The following is a 22,930-nucleotide window of genomic DNA, read 5'->3' as shown; positions in this document are numbered from 1 at the left end:
CCAACCTGGCCTTGAAAACTAGGGATGTGGTATCCACCACCTCTCTGGGCAGCCTGTTCCAGCCCCTCACCACTCTCTTTGGAAAAAACTTCCCCCTAATATCTAATCTGAACCTTCCTTCCTTTAGTTTTAATCCATTCCCCCTTGTCTTGCCATCATCTACCCTTTAACAAGCCCATTCCCCTCCTGTTCCTCTGCTCCCTTCAGGGACTGGGAGGCTGCAGTGAGGTCCCCCCACAGCCTTCTCTTCTCCAGGCTGACCCAGCCCAGCTCCCTCAGCCTCTCTCCATAGGGGAGCTGCTCCAGCCCTCTGAGCATCTCCATGGCTCCTCTGACCCCTCTCCAACAGCCCCACATCTTCCTTGTGTTGGGCCCCAGCTCTGGGCACAGGACTCCAGCTGGGGAGGGCAGAGCAGAGAGAGACAATCCCCTCCCTGTCCCTGCTGCCACCCCTCTGCTGATGGAGCCCAGGATACCATCACCCTTCCCAGCTGCCAGAGCCACTGCTGGCTCATGTTAAGTTTCTCATCCCACATGACCCCCAGGTCCTTCTCAGCAGGGCTGCTCTCCAGCAGCTCTTCTCCCAGTCTGTATCTGTGGCTGGGATTCCTCCAGCCCAAGTGCAAGACCTGACACTTGGCAGTGTTGAACCTCATTAGGTTCCCCCAGGCCCATCACGTAGTGTCACTTTGGTTACAATCTAGAGCATATGGGCATCCAGTTAGGAAGTACCTAAAGTGAAAGTCCCCTTCACTGTTACCCATTGGCATTCAAAGTCTTGTAGCTCCTGCAGTTCAACATAAATTAAACTTAAACCTGCAACAGAAAGTTGGAGGCAGTAAATGCATACCTGCCAGGAATTTATCTTTCTCCAAATAACATGAAGAACTTACTGAAGATGACAAAAGCCAACAACTGTGCTTATTTTCAGTCTTCAAAACAAACTGGTTCAGATTTCTCAAAAAAACCCCAAACCAGCTAAAAGCCTACAGCTATCCATCATTTAGGTGACAAGTGGTCTACTCTTCATTTAAAGTGTATGCCAGACTTAGAGCCCATTATCTAGACACAGTCATATGTTGCACAGCAGCCAGATCCAATAAACAGCTTCAACTTTTAATTATTTCATTGCTGCTTATATTTCTAGTGATCTCAGAATGTGAAGTACTGCAGAAATAACACAAGACCAGACAGTCAGTTCCAATTAAAGTTCAACAAAACCAAAACACTAATGAAGAATGCAACAGTTATCATCACATGCACATATCTAAATCTGTAAAATACATATACCTTGCATAAAACATGAGCTGCTGCAATAGCTCTGGAAATCAAATTACAATGAAAAGTTCACAAATCATTCAACAATGGGCACACAGACATTCCCTGTTTAACAGGTATCAAATGTTGTAGAGACTGAAAGAACAAAAAAGCTAAACCCATTTAAACTGGTGCATTTAGGTAGAGAATCCCCTTTTCCCTACCCACAACTACATGTTCCTTCCTTTTCCTTCTCAGACTTTGAAGGGCATTTGAGTGAAGTACACTACTATACTTCCTGCAGTACATACACTATAGCTTGGTATCAATGGCAGCTGCATGCATACGTGTAGATGCACAAAAGAAAGAAGTGATGGACTCTAAGGTGTGGTGCTCTGTGCCTCTATTAACAGACTGAGAAAGACCAAGGAAACTAGAAGTACATTAGGATACTTATAAAAGAGGAAAATAAAAAAAAAGATACAAACTGGGCACTAATCCAGGCTTTTATCCTTACAAATACCAACATTTCTTTAAACTTAGAATTAATAAAAAAGGAAATCTGAAGCCTCATAGCTATAGACTGAGGGGCAAGGTTTCCTTTATGCTTTTCTTCTTAAACATACATGAGAAAAGGCAGTGAAATCATTGATCATTGGAAAGTCAAGTAGAAAATATTTTTGTGTTATTTACCATCCAAAGTTTTGTTTCTTTAGTAAAAGTGGAAAAAAAAACCATTTAAAACTTTGGAGACTTGTCAGATGTTTAAGGCAAAACCACTTGCAAGGATGGCATACTGTCTGCTGTACTATAAAGACAAGCAATTACTCAATTAGCCTTCCAAAAATGCAGATATTTCAAATGTTCCCCCAAACTAAATATCTAACAAAGTGCTCATCTGTTATCTCAACCTACCAGTCAGTATCTTGGATACACTGCAAGTTTACAGCAATGTTTACTCAGATGTTTCTAGTTGCATATACATTTAATACAGCATATGTCACTAAACTACTAAAGTTAGTAGCAATGTAGAAAATCAAACAAAAACCCCATACAGGCTTACCTTCTGTTCTGAATTCTCATAAAACAGCAGCCCAAAATAGTCCTTTTCCAGTAAATTGAGATGTTCACAAACTTTGTCAAACAGGACTTGGCCTTTTGCTTTTTTCTAGGGGGGGAAAAAAAGTGCTGTAAGTAAACCCTTAATTATAGTACTTCAATTAGACAGTATTAGGAAGATTTAAAATATTATTAAAACTGATTATAAAGCTGCAGCTTTCTTGAAATACACTGTTCACCATATTTTGAAATCTATACATATCACTCACAGAAATGAAGACATTTAGATTTTTTTTTTCAGTTTATCACAAAAGTTGCCCTGATTGCAGAAGGGAAATTCAGCACCTACATTTACTTAAATATTTTGCAGGGTTATATGTCACTAACTAGTTCTTGGGTTTTCCTGGATCTTTGTTTTGAAAATAATGGAAGACTTCATGTGAGCCATCTTTTTCTATACTATTATCTTCTAAAAATGAGTATAGTTCCAACAGTGTTAATGTCTGTTCTTTTCTGCATTTCTAGCGTTTTGGCATGCCTCTCAATGATGTACACAAATCACATTACATGAACTCAGGAAAAAAGAAAGCATGTTATTTTCCAGAGACCTCTAGAAGTTGATGACTGGAGCAGCAGAGTTGGCACACAAGTGTAATCAGAGGACAGGCAACGTGTCTAGCTGTCTACACCGCAGGGGTTTTGAGGGGCAGAAACACGAGGCTGGCCTCCTCTCTGCAGGTCTGAATTCCCTCAGCACCCAACAAATCCACTGGATATTCAAAAAATAAAAACCAGTCCTGAAGAATTTAATTCCCCCTAAAAGTAGCATTTGTAGAGCTCTGTAACAACAAAGGCTGTTACATTATAGAGCTAGTCAAAGATACTCCCCAAAAGGTTGTGTGCTGCAGCTCAGCATTACTGAAGCTTTAAGCAAATGGCAACTAGTCCTGAAGTTTGACCTGTTCTGATTGTTCCTGGGACTGGTACATTCACAAGGGCGGCCTGTACCTTCCTAGCGCTGCCCGGGAAAAGCTGGCCCAGGCCCTGCTTCTGTGCACCAAGGTTCAGGGAGAAGCTTTGTTGTGCTGGCAATGGCAGCTGAGAGGGGACAAAGTTCCAGAGCAGACAGCTCCCAGCACACACACAGGGGAAGGGAGGATGACCATTTCCCTCCACAGTTAGGATCTGAACATGAATGGCATGCAGGCTCCCTGCTTGAACCAAGCCCTTCGTGCCTGTTCTGCTATTTGTGGCACTCGTCCATGAGGCCACAACACAGCATTTTCAGAGGCCTGCAAGCTTCAAAGAATTTTTTGCATTTGCTTATCCTACAGCTTTCAGTGGATGCCACACACCACTGCCATTCCAGAGAAATGCCATCATCTGCCCTGTGTAGGCCCTGGGGACACTGCAGCCATTGTCTGTGGCAGACAGTGGCAAAGCCATCACAAGGAGTCCCAGCTTGGCCCTTGCCTGGAGCTCAGCTCCACAGCACAGAACATTAAGACCAGGATAGGAGGGAGCAGGGAGAAAAGATACACACTAGGCAAACAGTGAAGACAGTGTACTTTTATTTCCCAAAAATCCAAAGCTTTATTTATTCAAGACCTCATTGTTCAGCAGATATTACAGTCCCAAAGATCAGAAAAACATTCAAATAAACGCTTATCAAACAAGCACATTTAGTAGCCCAGGCATCACAGCAAGGCAGAGGGACTTGGAAGTCACCGGCACTTGTGAAATGGGGAGCTGTCTGGTGCATTCAGAAATACCCTTCAGAAAGACAGGTGCCTGTTTCCCCCAGCAGACTGAAACAGCCACTTCATTTTCTCAACAGCCTCACCTTCAGCTTGATAAAAAAGTCAATTATATAGAGAAGAGCTAAATCAAAAGTAGGAAAAGTATAAGCAAGACAGAGTTTGAAGAACCTTAGCCTGCTTAAATGCATGTAATAGATAACATTTTTCTCCCTGAATCACGGTATCCATCAGTACCTTGCAAAGGCAAGTTTGTCAAGGAAATCTATAGATAGTGCAGAAATAGTACATGCTATCATCAAGTCCGTATCTGGAATCCACTGCTAATTATGTAGTTTTTCATCAAGTTCATGAAAGTTCATCAAGTTGTATTACACACTTGGAGCCCCAAGAAGCAGCAGCTCCTGATGGTGCAGCAAGTCTGGAGCCCTTCCAGCAGGAGCTGTTTAGCATGGGCAAGAAGCCCTGGGGAAATGGATTGCTACCTAAAGGAATACCAGAGTTCACTCCTGCTACAAACCTGAAATGGCAGAGAGCCTGAGTGTGCCAGGGCACCAGCAACACCTTGGATGTGCAAGAGTAGCAGGCAAGAACCTAACCACAGTGGCTCAAAGGAACCCTGGCAATAGGCCACGCTCAATGCTGCAGAGAAAGGCAAAACACCCCTGGGGACCAGTGCCAATCTGTCCCAGGGGAAAAGTCTTTTCTGATCCCAGAACTAACAATCAGCTGTTCCCTAAATATGAGCAAGATGCCTCATTCTGGTCACACCTCCCAGGAGATGCCCAAGCCCAATTCTCCCTCAACCTGGAGCCATCTCAGGGGCTTCCAAGAGCAGTGTGACAGAGGGCAACCGGGCCCCTGTGTCCAGCCTTACCTGCAAACCTCTCCCTACCCCCAGCATCCCTTCAGAGGAAGGCCTTTGGAGTGCTGCCCTGCCCTTGGTGGCCATGCACTGGGCACAGCTGCCAGGCATCCCCAGTGCACGCTCTGCAACTCAGCTCCCATGGAGAAGCATCATGCTGTTACTAGTCTTCTGGGCCATGGCAAAAGTCAGAGACCACCCTTATTAGCTGTCTTCTGTCCACACCACAGCTCACATACACCGGTGTCACAATGAGAAGGGCCAAGGACACAAACCCTCTCCCTCCTGGGGGTGTAAGGGAGGGGATTTTCACAGCCAAAGCCTGGAGGAAAGCCACAGTGTAAGGAGAGCCATAGTTCGTGATGGACAGTGTGAACAGACCTCCACAGAAACAGCACAAGCTTTGAGAAGCAAGAAGCAGAAGTTCCACTGGTGTGGTGAAAGGGTTGGTCATTTTCAGACCTGTAACACTTGGATCTGTGCCCAAAGCAGTGAGGTGAAGGATGACTCTTCCCAAACTGTGCTAACAGCCCATTGCTGCTGTCACTGAAACCAAGCTGGGCAGGTGGCCGTGCTTAGCAGTGGGGTTGGACTAGATGATCTCCAGAGGTCCCTTCTAACCCCTCCTGTTCTGTGAGTCTGACACAAAACCATTTCAGGCACAGGGTAAAACTTTTAGACCTGATTTGTGACTTGAACCTGAGAGTGTCTACTTCCATTCGTGGGCAGATGTTCAGATCCCATGTAAACCCCAGGAAATCTTTTTCCTTCAGTAGTATCTGGAGTACTGAAAGAGCAGGAAAGGTACCACTCTTACCAAATGGCACTAACATACAAAATTACATGTACACTCAGACTATGTAAAGGCATTTATAGCACATTAATGTGGTTGTGGTGATGTCAGAGGTGAAAGAAAAGGGTTTGGTTCCCTCTGCATGAACTTAGAGACGTAGAGAGAACCTTTTGGATTTGAGAGGACTTCTCACAAACATCACTTCCAGTGGTGTCTGTTGAATCCAGACCAGTATTTTTAACATGTGTCACACAGAAAAATGAAAATAGGTGTGACACTTTCATTAGAAGAGATCATACTTTAAACAGACCACTGCTTACTTACACACTAGTCCACACATCTTACCAATCAGGAAATAAAGATTTGCAAATCAAAACTCAACTACAATTAAACATCTGTTCTGTATCAAGTTCATTCAGACATTTCTTAATTCAGGGTTAAAAACTGATCTCAATTGCAGAGTAAGCAAATGTATTTTTATTTTGTTTTAGCAAACTAAGTAACCATAAAACCTGTGTCAACCCCAATATATTTCATTTGTTCATACATGCATAAAATACAGCCAATGCTGGCATCCTTTAAAAGCCATTTGTTATAAATATTTAATTAGACCACTGATTGAATGCAGTAAACAAACCCAATAGGATCTTCATTTGCTGCTAACTAGTAATCATTATGCAGCTAGCACTTTATTTGTTTAAACTGCATTATCCTCTACTAAACCCCAGATTATATTTAACACAGAATATTGAGACAAGTCTGTCACAGATCATAGAATCATAGAATCACAGAATCACAGGGGTTGGAAGGGACCTCCAGAGCTCATCGGGTCCAACCCCCCTGCCAAAGCAGCTCCCCAGCTCATATTGCACAGGGCGGCGTCCAGACGGGGCTGGAATCTCTCCAGAGATGGAGACTCCACACCCCCTGGGCAGCCTGTCCCAGGGCTCCCTCACCCTCACTGGGGAAAAGTTCTTCCCCATGTTGGTGTGGAACTTCCTGTGCTCCAAAGCAAGATCCCAGAATTAATAGCAAAATGTCTTCACAACTGCTTAAGACATGACAGAACAGGAAAAAGGTTGGGTTTTCCTCCCTCCATGAAAGCCAGAGGCACATGTAGATCACCCCAGGAGATGAACTGACAGCTGTGGGAACAGCTATCCAGAAAGAGTCAAAATTGGTCGTTTGCACTGTGCTACAAAAACTTAAAATTGCTTATAGAAATTAAGTCTCAAACGTCCCAGCAGTCTGCTCACTGAAGCTGTTAAAACTCCACTGCCATTTGAACATCAGCTATCTTACCCTTTAATACAGTCCTGTCATTTCCAGTCAGCTCAAAGCCATTTACAATTTTTGGCAAGTGCCACACAACACTCCCTCTGACAAGTCTGATACACTTGCGTGTTCTTATCCCTAGAAGCAAACTGAACTCTCTTTAAAGAAAATAGTAAGAGCTGACTGAAAGTCCCTAACTTTCACAGGCTGGGAAAGTTGTCTGAAGTCACACTCCTCCAGAACTATTCCAACAATAGCTTCTTCCTCTTTCCTCTTCTCCAGGCATTCACACTTAACTCTGAAGAGCCAACATGGATGCTATCTCTAAGAATTACAACAGACTTAAGGTAACAATAAATTAATTATTCATGTATGTGCATATTGTGTATGTAACTAATCTTGTTTATCATAATATTTCATTACACAAATCATCAGAAGTTCCCCAGAGAGAGAGCTTTGGACCTTCTTACATTAAAGCCTCAGAACACATAAAATAGATTCAGTTTGTTAATATGGTACCTGTGGACTTAAAGTTTATACTTTTCAGGCCACATGTTAAAGGGCTTAAACATAACATTTAAGTAGAGGCTACTTTTCTTCCTTACAAAACTTTCAGAGATCCCAAAAAACCAAAATAAAACAAGCTTGAAGGGTGCTTGAGAGGAAAGTTCCTAACACTAATCCCACTGGAAGTTTTTAATTCCTTAGAGCAAGCAGCCAAGATGCAGAGCAATCCTTTACAGGCCACAGGGACACACTTTATAAACTATCCATGGTACTAGTGAGTACAGATGCTGGCAGTAGAACCAACTGGAGATAATATCAGGGTAGAGGGTGGGTAAAAAAAAATGAAGTCAGACTCAAAAACTAGAGAATAAGAAATTCAAATTACAGTGAACTGAGGTATAGATTTCACCTTGTACAAGGCTTGGATTCGTTATGCAGACAGGTCATGGACTACTTTGAGCAAGAGTTCAATACCTGAAGTGTTGTATCTACACTGGCATTAAGAGAAGCATATTTGAGGAACTATACTCAAGAAGCTGCCTACAAGCCATGTCCTTCAAATTTGCATCTATCAAAGCAAATCAAAAGTTGATGAGAAAAAAATGAAATCATCAAGAACCTGAAATAATGTTTAAACAGTTCTGAAGGAAAAGAGTTCTTGACTTAATAGGCTTTCTGACTGGTATGAACTTGAAGTTTGGATTTTAAGTCAAAATAAAGAGTTCTAAGGGCAAAAGAACAAATAACTGACTCAGAGGTGACAGATTAATTTACAAAGTAAGCCTCAAGAGAGAAATATCTGAGATGTGCTTTATACTGAAAGCCAAAAATCAAGGATGTCAGGTGTGCCCCGGGCAACGGGAAAGACCTGTAAAACAAGCCAGAAAATTCCAGAATCAAATGGAATTTTGCAGCCACAACACCAGCTGGCTGCAAGAAAGTTATTATCAATACAGAAAACACACCAGTGGCAAAGGAAGAAGAGTGTGAATGTATCTGCACTCCTGCAGCAACACCTACTGACCGTGGGACCGAGCGCACCCCCGAAAGTCTGCGCTGACACCAAGCTGTGCGTGTGGGAGGAGGTGCCATCCAGAGGGACCGGGACAGGCTTGAGACATGGGCCATGGGAACCTCATGAAGTTCAGGAAGGCCACGTGTGAGGTCCTGCACATGTGTCAGGGCAATCCCAAGCACAGCTACAGGCTGTGGGTTTGTTTATGCTGAGTTCTCTCAATGTTTTCTGCATGGCACATGGAGATACACCAGGTTTTGTTCCAAACTGTGGTTTGACCAAGTATAGATTCTGAGAAAATACCTTGTTAGGCAGATGTTACATCAATTTAATTTTAACTAGACTTTAAGTTGTAACAAATCCCAACGTTATCCATATAACACAGGCTAAGTTTGCACATGTACCTAATCCATTCAAAAGAAACTAAAATAATTCCAGGCAGAAGCACACACACTTCCAGGCAAACTTTGCACTGACATTGCTGGGTTTGCAGTTGCATTGCAATTCGTGGGGTGTTTTTACAGAATACAGATGCAGAGTTCCTTACCACTAGTTGCTCCCAAAATTCAATTCCTTTGCAAAGTTCTGGGGCCGGGGAAGGGAAGTTGAGTGACATCATATACTATTCCCTTATGCCAAACCTCCTTCCACTCCTGCCATTTTGAGCTGCCAGGGTGGTAGCAGGAACCCTTGCTGGCAGGGGATGGGGACAAGAAGCCCTGGAGCACTCCCATTTTCCCCACATACATAGGACTCAGTTGTGAATTGGTGTTTCACAATGCCACTTGTGTAACTGTGATCAAACCAAATACCAGAACATCTTCACAATTGTTGCTCAGCTACAAAAACAAAACAAACAGGACAAAAAAAAAAAAACCAAAATCAAAGAGAAGAGCTAGCAAGACACCCCAGTCTGCTTCCTGCCCCTGTCTGCTGGTTGCTGCCACAGACAAACGCTGTTTGCACCTCAGTTGTACGTCTCCTATTCCAGCCCTTGTAAGTCGTCAGCAACAACAAAAATTAAAAGGCAAAGTTTGGAATGTTTGGGGTTTTTTCCTGCAAAGCAAACAATGATATTTAGTTTATACACACAGCTCCTCCCTGAGAGGATGGCATGGGACAAGCAATGCCCATCATTAAGTGGGGAGCACAGCTCTTCCTCAGACGAGGAACAACTCTCACTTTTCTTAGGGTTCAAAAAACAAAAAGTAGCATTTAAAACAACCTGTGGTGTTGTCCATTCAAATACACCAGAAAACACACAGACAAGCTATTCAGTGGGATAAGGCTTTAAAAAAATATCCTTAACTCAGTGCAATACAAGCTTATGCTGTTCCTGACTTTTTTCCCTCTCAAGGACTCTCATCTTGGCATCTTTCATAAGAAAAAAAAAAAATCAAGAGAGCAGAATAAAGCTGTTTCACCTGAGCTAAATGATCACTGGCTGACTTAAAGAATTGCAGTCAAAGAATCTGAGACAGTTTAATGGCCAAATTTGGCACTAGCATCGTATTGAACTGAAATACCAATTTTTTAAGTCTGAAAAAATTCTTCTACATCCAACCAATTTTGATTAATTCATTTTATTTTAATTTGTACCAAATGTCACTTTGCAAAATGAAGAAACAAGCTTCAACAGTTAAAAAAACAAACAAGGCAGCTTTTTCTGTACATGGTGTTATATGAAAAAGGTTTAATTCTTTTAATATCTGAAATTCAAAATCTATATTATAAAAAATTAACTATGTTAGAACGGTTTTTAAGCAGTGGAGCTGCAGAAGTGTGGCCACAAGTATGTCTAGAGCTAAATTAAGCTCACAAAGCAAAAGGGAACATAAGCAGGATAGAAATCTAAGTACCACGTGGACAGCAGCTTAGAGAGCAGTTTCTAGTCTACTGAAATTGCATTTCACCCTGAGCACACAGACTATTGTCAGTGGATATTCTGTTCTGTCAGGGAAATAAACAAGATGGACAGAAAAAAAAAGAATGGAAATGAGTAAACAGCTGTCAGACCTGAGGAATGGGCAGCCAGCTACATCTTCAGCTATACTAAGATTACCTTTTAAAATAAATGAAATTAGAGGGAAATAAAGACAGGTTTCAGCCTAAACAACTGGCCTAGATCATGGAATTCAGTGAGCAGTAACAAGGGAGAGATGCTGTTTTAGAAGCTTTTTAATGGGACTGTGAGGGATGTTATGCTTGAACTCCTCTGCTCCCAGGCAGTGAAGTCTCAAAGTCTAGTCTTCAAATCGTACCAGTGTCAGGCAAGCCTGAGGAAGTTCTTCATTATTTAGAGATTTCTTGTCCTACTTAGGAAAGTTAGAGAGAAACAGCAGTTGGGCAACAATGATAAACAGCTCAAATGTTGTGGAACTGTGTTTTCCTGCAAGTGGAGACGTGAGGAGTGACCGTTGTGAGACAGGGGCCACATACAACACTATTTTGAGACCCTCAGAAGATATGGAGAAGAAATAGTGGAGTTTCCCTCCAGAACCTAATCAGCTTTTCAAAATATTTTGAACTTCATTTGATGTTGTTCTCACATTTGCATTTTTCCAGCAATAGCACATTCTCAGCAAGCTCCAAATCATTGCAAAAGTATCTTTGAAGTGCCAATTGTAGAGCACAGCTGTGAGGAATAGTACTGCACCAAAGTACTTCAGTCAGAAGCAGCGTTTCACCTCAGTGCTACAACCTAACCCTCCATTCCTCTGTTCATTTCTGTATTTCATCTTCAGGTTTTTACTGATGAGATGAACAAGATGGACAAGTGAAAAGGACTTGGTACCTGAGTGAATCTAAAGTATACAGTATCTGAACTCAAATACCAAGTCCTTTTATATTATGGTTACACAGCTGTATTGTAGCTACCAGTCACAAAACTTCCAGTATTCAGTTACTGATCAGAATCCCATCACCTTCCATTAACTGCAGCACCAATTGGCATGCTGGGCCATGTTATGGTTTTTAATCACACTCCTTTGAAGTTATTTGACTACCAATTGATTCAGTTCTACAAGGAAGAAAAAAAGAATGGGATTGCAATTCAAACAAAACACACTCCAAGAAATACTGTATGAAATATTCTGAACCCTCATGAAGGTTTAAGATAGCAATTAGAAAGAGACAGGGTTCTGCCAAAAGCTGAATTCATAATACAACAATGAAAACAAGGACATTTTTTTATTTCCTATTACCAAGTATACGTATTTACAGACTGATAAGGTCTTAAGGATGGGATTTTCAAGTGAAGTGTTGACTGGTCCCCAAAGATAGCACTGTGAATGTAACATTGTAAAGAGCTCACTAGATATACAAAAATGTATTTGTTAAACTCCGTGCAATGAAAGCAAATTTTCTCTCTCACTATAGAAAGAGACCTCTTTATAAAAAGAGTTGTTGCCTTACCTCTAGGTCACAGCTGTATTCCGTGCCATCTAGAAGCATCACTTTACACTGCACAGTTTTTGTTTTCTTGGGAGACTTCTGAGGAATATTTTCTGGTTTAATTTCAGCTGTCTGCACTTCTTTTGTCTCTCTTTCTTCTGCAGTTTTCTCTACTTCTGTTTCTTTACCATCTTCTTTGGCAGGCTGTGAAAAACAGTTCAACAATAACTGAAACTCTGGAAGGTGGTTATTTTTAACTTGATTTCTCTTTACAAGCTATCAATAAATAAGACAATGAGCTTTCATTACATTTATGAAAGTATGCTTCAAGTACAAAAGCATAATCACCACAGTAAACATTACGGTCTTCCTTTGGGGACCAAAAGAAGAAAACCACAGAAGATGCATTTTCGTGGTGAAAGGAGATAAATTTTACATGTTTAATTGGCTTTTTTCCCCTAAAAAAACCAAACCAAAACAAGAAACCTACCGCTCCCCTCCCAAAAACCAAAAGCAAAAATCCAAAACCTAAGAAGCTCCTGTACTTTCACAAAGCTAAAAACCAGTGCTTATGAAACTCCAGTTATACAGAATCACATGAGGTTGGAAGGAACCTCTTGATATCATCCAGTCCAAAGCCCCTAAGGCCCCTGTAGGAACACCTGGAGCAGTTTTCCCAGATCTCTGCCCAGTTTGGTTTTGAATATCTTTACAGATGGAGACTTCACACCCTCTCTGGGCAGCCTTTTCCAGTGTTTGACACACCATCAGAATAAAAACCCGTGTGATTTGAGATGGAATTCCAGGTTTCTAGTTTGTGTCTATTGCCTTTCATCACTGAACTGCACACCCCTGAAGAGCCTGTCTCCTTTCCATCCCTCCCTTCAGGTACATACACATTGTAATATTCTCCTGCCCCTTCTCTACAGGGGGGTGTACAATACAATAGCATCAGAGCTCTCAGCCTCTCCTCATGTGAAAGATGTTCTATTCTCTTTAAAGATATTTGTTTTCTAGAATGTGAGGTTTGGGTGTTAATAACTGGCATGCAGCTTTTCAGAAAGCACTGCAGAAGGTGGGGTTGGTCAGCACCAACCTCCCAGAGTGAATCAATAAGAACAGTGACCATGACCATGGTTTCTAGGTAAAGGATAACAAGAAAAGAGATCATAAGGACTCAGAGAGAACCACAACAAATGGATTAAGTCACTAAGGAGGTATTCGTGCAACCCAACTGCTTCAGAGACAAAGCAGACTTAAGGAGCTTCTCCTCTTATCCCTGCTCATTTCTACCACAGTGATACAGTTTAATGGCCCTTTGAACTATGCCAAAGTGTGAGATTACACTAAAATTAGACATCTAGAATAACTAGAGTAAAAGATCTGCCACAGAGCAGGAATCTTCAAAACCAGCTATGCTACTCCTAACTGTATCAACTCTACTGCACAGGATGCCAAATAGCAGCTGTCGCTTCTTCCATGACCTGATCCTACCAGCGCTGTACATGAACTACATAAGTTATGAATCAGGTCTCATTGAAGTTACTCCAGAGCATCTCTTGGCCTTCCCACACGTACCTGTCTTTCAGCACTATTCACAGAGCATTTTTCTTCTTTGTCATCTGTTTTAGCATTATGCTGATTTTCAGCTGCTCCTTCTTCTAAGCTCTTTTTTGGCTGAGCCACCCCCTCTGGTGTCTGGCATTCACTTTCTTCAAGTACTCGCTCATCCCCTGTGGTCCTTTTCCTGGTCTCATCTTTGGGCTCTGCCAAGGTGTATGACTTTTGTTTCTTAAGCCAGGGGGGAAGGAAACGAGAAATACCCTTGCTTTCAGGGGAAGGTTTTTCCTTCTTCTGGCTACTTGGACTGCTTGGGCTAGTTGGTGCTGGGACAGAAGAAGAATCTTGAGCATCTTCAGAGGATATTTCCCTGGACTTTTCATTTTCAGGAGTCTCTGATGCTTCTTCGGCCTTGTCCTTGGCTTTGTCTGATCCCAGCTGTTCAGAACCTTTCTTTACTTCAGTCTCTGAGCCAACTTCAGTTGTCATTGTCACAGTTTACACTAAAAACAATAAAAAGTTTTGTTATAACATCATTAAAAGAAATACTTCTTTTCAAACTCTCAGCTCATAAAACCAGTAAGCAAAAACTCACTGCTCTCTAGATAAAAGATTTTCAAAAATAGTACTTGAGAGATCTGCCAATAGTTTCCATCACCTTGATACAAACTTAGTTGTGCTCCTGAAATGTATTTGTTTTATTATAAACTACTCCTACCGTTATCAGCCAAGATGGTACCATGAGTAACTCCAGTTCTCTTTCTACTGGGCTCCTCAGTTGATCCTGAAGCTGAAGCTTCAGAAGAGCATCCACTTTCTCTAGTTAAACTGGTAGGTGCAACCCCCTTACTGCTCAGTGACACATCATTGTAACAGAAGTTTTATACAGGGAGTCATCTTCACTTCTCCACTTCACTGTGGACTGAGATAAGGAATTGTGAAAATATACCCTTAATTATAGGCAGATCTGTTGCATTTGAAAAGTAAAACTTTAATACTAAAGCTGTGACTCCCCAACTAAAAATCAGTATCTTCTGCTACTGTTAACTGTAGACCTCCTTTGAGCTTCTTTGCTGAAAAGGTATGGATGATAAGGATGGAAGACTTACACAAGGTCTAACAGTATAGACCTCTTAACTGAGGCTCCTAAGGCAAGAATGACTGAGAGGGAAGACCTTGCAAGATCCCATCCAGCCCTTTGTCTTAACAGCCAACAACATATCAGAAAGAAGAGAAATAAGCAGCAGACAACTTGTCTCAAGCGAGATCAGGAAAAAAGAAAACAAATTAGGTTGAAAATTTAGTTCTAAGCTTTACCTGCATCTTTTCTCCCCCTCCTCTCTCCAAGAAAGCACTGTAAGCTCACATTTCCTTTTACTACACAACATAAGCACATAAGTGTTTTTGCCCCTTTGATTTACTTTTGAGCTCTGCAATGGCTGCAGCACAATAAGGTTCTCCTTGCCTCACCTCTTTTGCATTGCAAGGTAACATGAAATTTATATTTCCTTTTTTAAAGAATAATGAGAGGGAGGATCTTGCTGTAAGTGAACAGAGAAAGAACCTTAGGGAGATGCTCAAAATGGAAGGGTTACCAAGGTCTGAATAAAGAGAAAAAATCTTGGCATGTTTTCCAGTTGTCACTAAACCCATGCACACTGAACTAGTGATAGTGTCCATCTCTCTTGCAATCCTCCTGAAAACTGGGCTCATGAAGATAAAGCATCTACCCAAACTGCAAGGGCCAAGATGGGAGCAGTGGGGCACAAAGGATTGGGAAAAACAGCACAATTGAAGGGGAATTAAGATTTTTAAAACTGGTCTTACTTATGGGGGGGGGTGGGGGGGTGGGGAAGATATCCTGCCCTAATCTTAACTCTACCAACTTCCCCAAGCAAGGGGGCTGGCTAGGAAGCACTCCCCTCTTCATTCATCCCTTCCTCCCCATTTTTCTTCTACCAAGAAGCTAATGCTGTGCAGAGTTCTCAGCTGAATGCAGGGGAGAAGTTAAAATTTAAAACCTGTATTTTATCATGGGTATGTAAACAAGCCAGCTCATGGCATCACATGCCTCTGTGCGGCATCATTCGGCTGAAGATGCCTGTGTAACCCGTACACGTTCTGTTAGGGGACAAGCCAGGAAAATAAATCTAACTTCACCATTCAGTCATTACTTAGGTGGAACACTTCAATTGCAAGGACACCGAGCTCTCTAAATGCAAAGGAATAAATTAAACACTGAAGAACACAGTTTTCAGCTGTAAGGAAGCAAAACCATCCCTGAAATTGGCTCAGTTACATTGATCTGTGACATTTACACTGTACTGGTGTGCAGCCAAACAGCAGCTCAGGAAAGCCCGGTTCTCCCACGGGAACCTGCATCCTTCTCTGTATCTGTCCACACACAGGACTATGTATACAGACACACACTGACCACTGGAACTAATGACCTAGATTAAGTTAATTTTTAAGCATATTCCTGAAAAGAAGTGAGACCAAGTCAGACATCAACAGAAAACTACTGAACAGATTGAAAAGGAGTTACAGCAGAGAACCCACAGGAAAACATGATGTATGTGGGAAATCTAATCACCTGTTTTCAAACAATTAAGATCATCTCTGGCAATTGAGCCCAGACCCAAGTATTTACACACTGACTGCTTTGGTTTCCTCCTTCCTCCATGATCAGTGTGCACAACAACCCAAGGCCAGCTGCAGAGGTGGCTGAGGGGCCAGGCTGCACACTCACTCACTCACCCTGCAGAGGTGGCTGAGGGGCCAGGCTGCACACTCACTCACTCACCCTGCAGAGGTGGCTGAGGGGCCAGGCTGCACACTCACTCACTCACCCTGCAGAGGTGGCTGAGGGGCCAGGCTGCACACTCACTCACTCACCCTGCAGAGGTGGCTGAGGGGCCAGGCTGCACACCCTGCAGAGGTGGCTGAGGGGCCAGGCTGCACACCCTGCAGAGGTGGCTGAGGGGCCAGGCTGCACACTCACTCTGCTCTTTCCGAGTCTCAGCAGTCGCCACAGGGCAGAACCCTGCAAGACTCCACCGGTTTCCCACGCTGTGACAAGACCACCAAAGCTGGGGCCTGGAATGATCTCCTGCTGTCACAGCTCTTCTTTGTAGGCTTGGAAAGTAACGCATGGATACACAGAATGCTGAGCACAATCCCAGCCCACATATGGAAAAATACCACCCCACAACTTCACATTATTTCTCTTAAAGCTTCACAGTGCACGGAGGTGCCTTGAGCAATAATCCAAGTGCCTCGACAACTACAGCCGTGTTACAGTTCTGACTGTTGCCACTGTAATAATATCCCCTCCTAACAGTATTTATACCAAACATAAACCAAATGAGGAGAAAAAAAAAAAAGAAAGTCAGCCTTTCTCCTTGTGATTTTGCCCCAACTGCCTCCTAAAACTGGAGATTTATTTGCAAGGAGGGAACAAGGTGGGCGAACAGTCATTGCCAGTCTGTGTATTGGTCAGCAGATGGTGCCATAATAGTTCTAAAAATCAGTGGCACATTTCAAAGGTGCTGTTTCAACTTCACTAGTTTCCAAGTTGTGATAAGGAACTGAAAGTTTCCACGCAAATATTAACATAAGCAATTTAATAAGTGTAACTGCAGAGCCAGACAACTAATTACTGCTCCATGAAAACAAGAGCTGTGGCTGCCCCCTCCCTGTCTGTGTCCGTGGCCAGGCTGGATGGGGCTTTGGGCACCCTGCTCCAGTGGAGACTGTCCCTGCCCATGGCAGGGGGTTGGAGCTGAATGGTCTTCAAGGTTCCTTCCAACCCATTCCGTGAAAAATTAAGAGTTACACGTGTACACAAACAAATGTGTATTTAAATAGATACACATATTCACTTAGTGCCTAAGCTTATCTCCAAGAGCAAAAACATCACAAACCAGATATGACTACCACACCCAGTTTCCAGAGAATTCTAGGTGCATCATGGTGGCTACCAGCCCCTCCGTGGCAACAATACTCACACTTTCTTTTACAGAGATAGCAAAGTCACTATTTAAAATAGCATGTATTTTGCTAGTCTTCACATGCCAGCATGCTGCTAAATATTTGCAAGCATATGTTTCCCTCCAAAATGCAGTCGCCTCCCTGCATTCAGATGAAAACTGTTGTGTCCTGGTATAAAATACTAAAATACCATCAAGACAAGACTCTAGAACTAATTTTTGTAGTGGTACAAAATTAGTACAAGTGAAGTAAAAAAAAGAGAATCAAGGTTTTAGACAGCAAATTAAGTGAGAGAGACAGCTGTTTGTCTGAAATTGCAAAAGCAGTTTCTGCTGTCTGGATTTGCTAACAAATGTCAGTAAGGCAATTCTAGGGAAGTTACTTCACCTCTTTGTAAAGCCAAAATAAAATCTGGGAATGTGACTATTTCTCAAAGTCTTTCTCCTGCTAAAGCAGCACAACACACACCTATTCCCTCTCACTCAAGTGCTCCCAACTTCTCACACAACACTTGCTGCAGGCCAGCTATATTTTGGCTGGGGCACTGCTTGGTCACTGCAATGCTTATACAACCTAAGGATTCACTTAAAGTGAAGGGTAATTCAGTTGAAGGGATACAACTCTCTTCAAAGGGAAGATAACACTGCCAGGCAAATTAAAAGTGAGATTTCTGTAAACATTTCGTTAAAATTTGTCTCCTGACACTGTGCAGCAGCCTAAAAATGTATAACAAAACAGAGCAAGTAGTAGGATGTGCTGCTTCCCAAACTAAAGGGAAGGCAGTGATAACTGCATGGCCCAGGTAACAACAGCACACATACTACACATGAAGTTAATCACAGAAACCAAAGAACCAACCCCAAAGCTTAAGGAAATCAGAATACAAATACCTTTCAAGTGCTGCATGAAGCCACGTTACGATGCCCACACTGGAGTTTCTCTGATATTACATTGAAGCAAATACACATCCTTCAGCTCAGCGCTGTCTGCAACGTAGCCTGAGGTACCAGGAATCTGTTCTGTATTTCCAGTCTACCAATACTCTGATACATCAAGGCAAAACAAACCCCAAAACTCTCAAAGGGCAACGTAAGTCAGGAAGACTCTTTGCAGGAGCACACATGCACGTGCAGAATCTGTGCATGCAGCTAGCTGTGTGCTGGAAGCGCCCTGCGAGCCGAGGAGAACCCAAGCGTCCCTCTGAACAGCTGTATCCACCCAGTGACCCCACCCGAGCCCTGACACTGCTGCAGAAGGGCATGCTCAGTGGAAAACCGGGATGCAGTTCCAAATTCATTCCAGCAGCCAGAAAGTGAACGTGGGTCAACAGACAGCTCTCTTCCTGTTATCACTCCAACGAAGTACGTACAAGGGTTTGAGAGAAATCTCTGCCCTATCTCTAAAATCAACATTGCAACTTTACAGTGGGTTAGGACTGTTCACATGGAACCCTCTTGACAACCACATTTTTTAGAGATTAAAACCAGCACTGAGCACTCCCTTGTTCTGAGCAGCAGGGAGAGCAGTGATGAGCAGTATTCCCTGGGGGTCAGCACTGGGACTAGTGCAGTTTGACATCTGTTAGACACAGGCAGTGGGACCGAGCACACCCCCTGCAAGTCTGCGCTGACACCAAGCTGTGCGTGTGGAAGGAGGTGCCATCCAGAGGGACCGGGACAGGCTTGAGACATGGGCCATGGGAACCTCATGAAGTTCAACAGGCCAAGTGCAAGGTCCTGCACATGTGTCAGGGCAAACCCAAGCACAACTACAGGCTGGGCAGAGAATGGATTGAGAGCAGCCCTGAGGAGAAAGACTTGGGGTGCTGGTGGATGTAAACCTCAACATGAGCTGGCAGTGTGTGCTTGCAGCCCAGAAAAGCAGCTGTACCCTGGGCTGCATCAAAAGCAGTGTGACCAGCAGGTCAAGGGAGGCAATTTTTCACCCCTGCTCTGCTGAGACCCACTTGGAGTTCTGCATCCAGCTCTGGGGTCCCCAGTACAGGAAAGACATGGATCTGTTGGATCAAGTCCAGAGCAGGGCCAGGAATGTGATCAGAGGGCTGAAGCACCTCTCCTGTGAGGACAGGCTAAGAGAGTTGGGCTTGTTCAGCCTGGAGAAGAGAAGGCTCCAGGGGAACCTTACTGCAACCTTCCAGTACTTAAAGAGGGCCTACAGGAATGCTGGAGAGGGCCTATTTGCAAGGGCATGGAGTGATGAGACAAGGAAGAATGGCTTTAAACAAAAAAATAAAAAGGAAGGTAGATTTCTGAGATAGAAGAGGAAAAAAAGTCCTCACTGTGCAAGTGGTGAGGCCCTGGCACAGGCTGCCCAGAGCAGCTGTGGCTGCCCCCTCCCTGGCAGTGTCCAAGGCCGGGCTGGATGGGGCTTTGGGCAGCCTGGTCTAGTGGAGGGTGTCCCTGCCCATGGCAGGGGGGTGAATCAGACAGCCTTTGAGGTCCCTTCCAAACCAAACCACTCTGATTTTGTGTTTCCATCCCAGCTCACCAAATGGCTGCTTCCATAACAGCTCCACAATTCCACTGAAACAGGCAAACATTTCATTTTTTCCAATTGTTCTTAAATTGGGGAGTGAGTGAAACATAGATGGCTTCTGTAAATTATTTACCTTGTTCTGGTTTGGAAGTGATTGGTTTCTGGATGAAAACAAATTTTTCATTTCCAACTTTGATTCTTCCCATTTATTGGCAAGATTAACGAGTCTTTCTATACTTACAACATTAGGTTTACTCTTGCATAAAGTATGTCTGCAAGGCACATCACAAGTACATGATTAATCAAAGTTCTTTCTAATTCAGGTTGAAAAATAATGTACTAGAACCCTAGAACTTTTTTTTCTTTTACTACAAACTGAGAGTAATAAAGCTCCTGGATGCTGGAATCGCAGGCGCACATCATTGTTTTGACAAGTACCCATTTCCTCTTCAGTGGAAGTCATACAGAGAATTATTACCATTTCACATGTTTAGGAAATGTACAACAACATGCAATACCAGGATTCAAGGTCAGGAAAAAGTGAGAGGCGACTAACCTGTGCTTTGGGTAGAACACTAGTGGTAGAGCCCTAAGAGCAGAACACATTTGCAAGTCATTTTCATAAGCATATATATCCAGTAACTTTATTTCAGCGGTGTGTCAGTGCTGAGTGTCATACAGATGCAGACACTGAGATTGCATTCAAAATGCCTGTTAGCTTTTCATTTCAGCAAACCCAACTTATGAACAATGGCCAGAAACCAACTGACAAATGCAGTAAGACAGTTGGCTCTGTCATGTGCAAGAAGAGAGTTCAATAGACAAATGCTGTTTACAAAGCTTCAGGGTGTAAACACAGTCACAGAAGTGCCTTTTTTGGCAGCAACACCAGTTCTGTATTTCAAATTTAAACTCCACATCATTGTTGCTATTGTCAACTATAAGCACTATATAGGAGAAGTCAGTTTCAAATGCTAAATGGCAAGCCTGGCAATTAAACTTGAACAAGATCAATAAAAATTCCAAGCAAGAATAAAGTTTCAAACTACACAATGAAGTATTTCTGGATTTCTCCAGGTCAGTTGCAGCTGTCTTTGCTGTGTATGTTACTACCTGCATGTCAATCCATTGTTGATAGACCTGCAGAAATCTTGAAACAAACTAGCAAGTAAGTCCAGCCTATTAATTGTATGGGGTATTCTATCAAAAAGAAACAGATGAAAACTAGTTAAACACAGTCATTCACAACTGCTCCTGAAATGAGTAAATGCCATCCTATGTGCCAGCTACCCCATACTCCCCGAACCTCAGAGGATAGCCACTCAAAATGCCTTGTGTTGGTGTTTTAATTTTTATGGTTTTAATTTTTATTTGATTTCTGTTTGCAGCTTGCACAAGCTAGCTGAGCCTTCGCCTTCCACGTGCTCCTGGAACAGAAAGATTCCCTTGAAAGAGCAGAACCATTTTGCCCAGTGTTCCCCCCACCCATGAGTAACTATAACACAGCTAAAATTATATATGTTAAGCAGGACACTGCAAACATGGTCCTACATACTTTGGTTTACTTGAATATGTAACAACATATTGAAACTACAGATACTGCTGCTCTCAGGGAAACTATGCATCCACTGCTCCCGTGGGAGCGTAACACTGCCAATCCCGAGAAACAAAACACAGGGAAGGAGAGATGCCTCTTAGCTGAGCAAATAAAACTGGCCGCCAGAGCTTCATCACTCCCATAGGCTCTTCTAAGTGCTGGTATTTGATTACAAGAGTGAAAATATCAGCAACTTCCTAAAACCTTCCTGCTTTCGCTAACAACATACCAACCACCGCAACATCTCTGGGCTAGACAAAGTGAAATGATGCCTTGCAGGTCAGAAACAAGTCTAAGAATACTAATGGTGGGGGTTAAAAGACTATTTTATGCTAATAATGCTGTTTTTGTGCCTGACTTCAGCACTTAACATGTCCCTTGTCATCTAAGCGCTTCAGCTGTTTGTGCTTTTTGGAAGGACATTCCCAGCATGAAGGATTGCAATATAAAACAGATAACAGGATATGCATGAGAGTCCCAAGGGAGTAGCTATTTAAACAAAGTTTTCTTTGGAGAGTTAGGGAAAGACAACAGATAAGAAAGATTTAAAGGAATAATTCATTTGTGAACACCAAGAACAGGGTGGGGAAGAATATTTAGAACTGCCCTGCAGACCAGGAAAAACAGAGGGTGATTTTGCCAAACCACCACTGCAATGACATTCCCATATAAATATACATCAAGCTGCAGTTCACCAAAGCAGCCTCACCCAGAGCAGAAAAGCCTTTTAATGACCACATACAAATGGGGATAGTGTGTTATTACAGTAAGTCTTCAGGCCAAATTAAGTAGAGGTTTTATCCTGTCTTCTCCAGCTCCATTCTCCATTCTCCGTCCACATACCCAGAGAGGTTTCAACGTTTTGAAGCATTCCTACACAACACACAAACCCAAGGTGACAGCAATCCATCATTTAACAGTTTTCTTATACAAAGAAGCACCACATTACAAGCTCCATGCCAAAGAGACTTGTCTGGATGAAATTTCTCATCTGAATTTGGTTGGGAGTTTCCTTGCCTCCTTTGGGGCCCATCAGTTTAGGTGCTGACTGACCAAATGCTTGAAAGCCTCCTTAGCTCCCAGCCCCCTGCAGTTCTCTGGGTATGCTGCTCTTGCATTTAAACTCCAGTTCAAGACCACGTTTGACTTCACAGTTGTGGAATCCCCTCATCTTATCTAATTTTTCCTTAACTCTGGATTCATCTCCGAAGTACTTTGAAATACAAAGCAATGCAACAGGGAAAACTGGTGTGAGCAGAGACACAGACAAAACTCACTTCAAACTTCTCCTGACCAGAGAGGACTGATTAACAACTGTTCTTTTTTGCAAGAGCACATTCCTATGTGGAAGCCATAAGAAGCACAG

At 42.8% G+C, this 22,930-nt stretch overlaps 1 protein-coding gene across 1 annotated transcript in view; it reads right to left on the bottom strand.

Moving 5' to 3' along the window:
* EPB41L2 (erythrocyte membrane protein band 4.1 like 2) overlaps positions 1-22,930 on the bottom strand; it is a 105,235-nt gene that overhangs the window by 45,632 nt on the left and 36,673 nt on the right. The window contains exons 3-5 of the mRNA XM_084261810.1: positions 13,500-13,984; positions 11,943-12,125; positions 2,321-2,425 (exon numbers count right to left, since the gene is read on the bottom strand). Of these exons, the coding sequence (XP_084117936.1) occupies positions 2,321-2,425; positions 11,943-12,125; positions 13,500-13,970 (759 nt within the window). The 5' untranslated portion in view covers positions 13,971-13,984. The remainder of the gene's footprint in view (positions 1-2,320; positions 2,426-11,942; positions 12,126-13,499; positions 13,985-22,930) is intronic.

This window comes from Gallinula chloropus (assembly GCF_964237585.1).
Source record: "Gallinula chloropus genome assembly, chromosome: 3".
Lineage (NCBI taxonomy): Eukaryota > Metazoa > Chordata > Aves > Gruiformes > Rallidae > Gallinula > Gallinula chloropus.
Note: the sequence above shows the minus strand (reverse complement) of the source record. Positions and strands in the feature narration are given on the sequence as shown.